The sequence below is a fragment of the Octopus bimaculoides genome, chromosome 30 (genome assembly GCF_001194135.2).
Source record: "Octopus bimaculoides isolate UCB-OBI-ISO-001 chromosome 30, ASM119413v2, whole genome shotgun sequence".
In the NCBI taxonomy this organism is placed as follows: domain Eukaryota; kingdom Metazoa; phylum Mollusca; class Cephalopoda; order Octopoda; family Octopodidae; genus Octopus; species Octopus bimaculoides.
The window spans coordinates 6,355,404-6,356,982 of NC_069010.1; the positions used below are offsets into that span (position 1 = coordinate 6,355,404).

Sequence of the window (1,579 nt, forward strand, 5' to 3'; positions counted from 1 at the left end):
CCCTAAAACCATTTCTCTTCAAACTCACCTCCCATCATTATTTACCCCCCTCACTCCCCACCCCTCTCTGTCTCTGTCTCATTTTCTTTCCCTTTCTCTCTAAACCCACCTCTCTTTGTCATTTCTCTCTCTCTCTCTCTCTCTCTCCCTCTCCAAACAATCCTTTCACTTTAATCTCTGCTTTCTCGTCTTTCTAAAATCCATCTCTTTCCTTCAAAATTTTATTCTCATTCTCTTCCTCTCTGATTATGTATCCATCTATTTCAACATCTCTCTCCTTCTCTCTCTTTCTCTGCCTGTCTGTCTCTCTTTCTCTGTCTGTCTGTCTCTCTTTCTCTGTCTGTCTGTCTCTCTTTCTCTGTCTATCTGTCTCTCTTTCTCTGTCTGTCTGTCTCTCTCTCTCTGATTATGTATCGATCCAGTTCCAACATCTCCCTCCTTTTCTCTTTCACTCACTTGCTCTCTCTCTCTCTCTCTCTCTCTTTCTCACTGATTATTTATCCACCTATTTCAACAACACTCCCTTTCTCTCTCCCTCTCACTCACTCACACTCCCTTTCTCTCTTACTCTATCTCTCTTTCTCTCTCTCCTTAATTATCCATCTATTTCAACATCTCTCTCTAACTCCCTTTCACTCTCTCTGATTTTGTATCTATCTCTCTCATTCTTTCTCATTCTCCCTTTCTCACTCTCTCTCCCTGATTATCCATCTTTACTATTTTGTAGCATGGAACCCCCAAAACCTTATATGGAGCTTTAGGGGCCATATAGTCCCCAGTTGAGAACCCCTGTTCTAATCTGCTATCTCATACTCTTTCCTTCACAGTGTTTCCAGATGCCCAACTACTTCAGGCTCGTCCTCACTCTGCCACATGATAAGGTCCAGGTGGCACTCGGCCGCCTCTCTGAATATTGTGCCAAGTATTATTCACCTTTGACTTACAATTCTGCCTCCAGTGATGCGGAAAAGTAACGTACGTTCACTATCTTATCTTTCGTCTTTTACTTGTTTCAGTCTTTAGTCTGCTGCCATGCTGGAGCAGCACCTTGAAGGGTTTACTTGAACTAATTGACACCTGTATTATTCTTTTTCTAAAGCCTTGTACTTGTTCAATCAGTTTCTTTCTGTCAAACCACTAAGTTACAGGGACAGGAACAAACCAACACCAGTTCTCAAATGGTAATGGGGGACAAACACACACAGAGATACACACACACACACACACACACACACACACACACACACACACACACACACACATATATACATATACATACATACATACATATATCATCATTATCATCATTTAACATGCGTGTTCCATGCTAGCATGAGTGGGACGGTACCACAAGAGTCAGCCAGGCCAAAGCCTGCACCAGACTTCTGTGTCTGCTTTGGCAGAATTTTTACAGCTGGATGCCCTTCCTAACACCAACCACTCAACTGAGTGGAATTAGTGCTTTTTACATGGCACAAGCACAGGCAAGGTCAGTTTTGGCAAGGTTTTTACAGCTGGATGTCCTTCCAAATACCAACCACTTTACATACATATATATATATATATATATATATATATA

At 41.8% G+C, this 1,579-nt stretch overlaps 1 protein-coding gene across 1 annotated transcript in view; it reads left to right on the forward strand.

Moving 5' to 3' along the window:
* LOC106871819 (tyrosine aminotransferase) overlaps window positions 1–1,270 on the forward strand; it is a 33,711-nt gene extending 32,441 nt beyond the window's left edge. The window contains exon 11 of the mRNA XM_052978112.1: window positions 762–1,270. Within this exon, the coding sequence (XP_052834072.1) occupies window positions 762–974 (213 nt within the window). The 3' untranslated portion in view covers window positions 975–1,270. The remainder of the gene's footprint in view (window positions 1–761) is intronic.
* The last annotated feature ends 309 nt before the right edge of the window (window positions 1,271–1,579 follow it).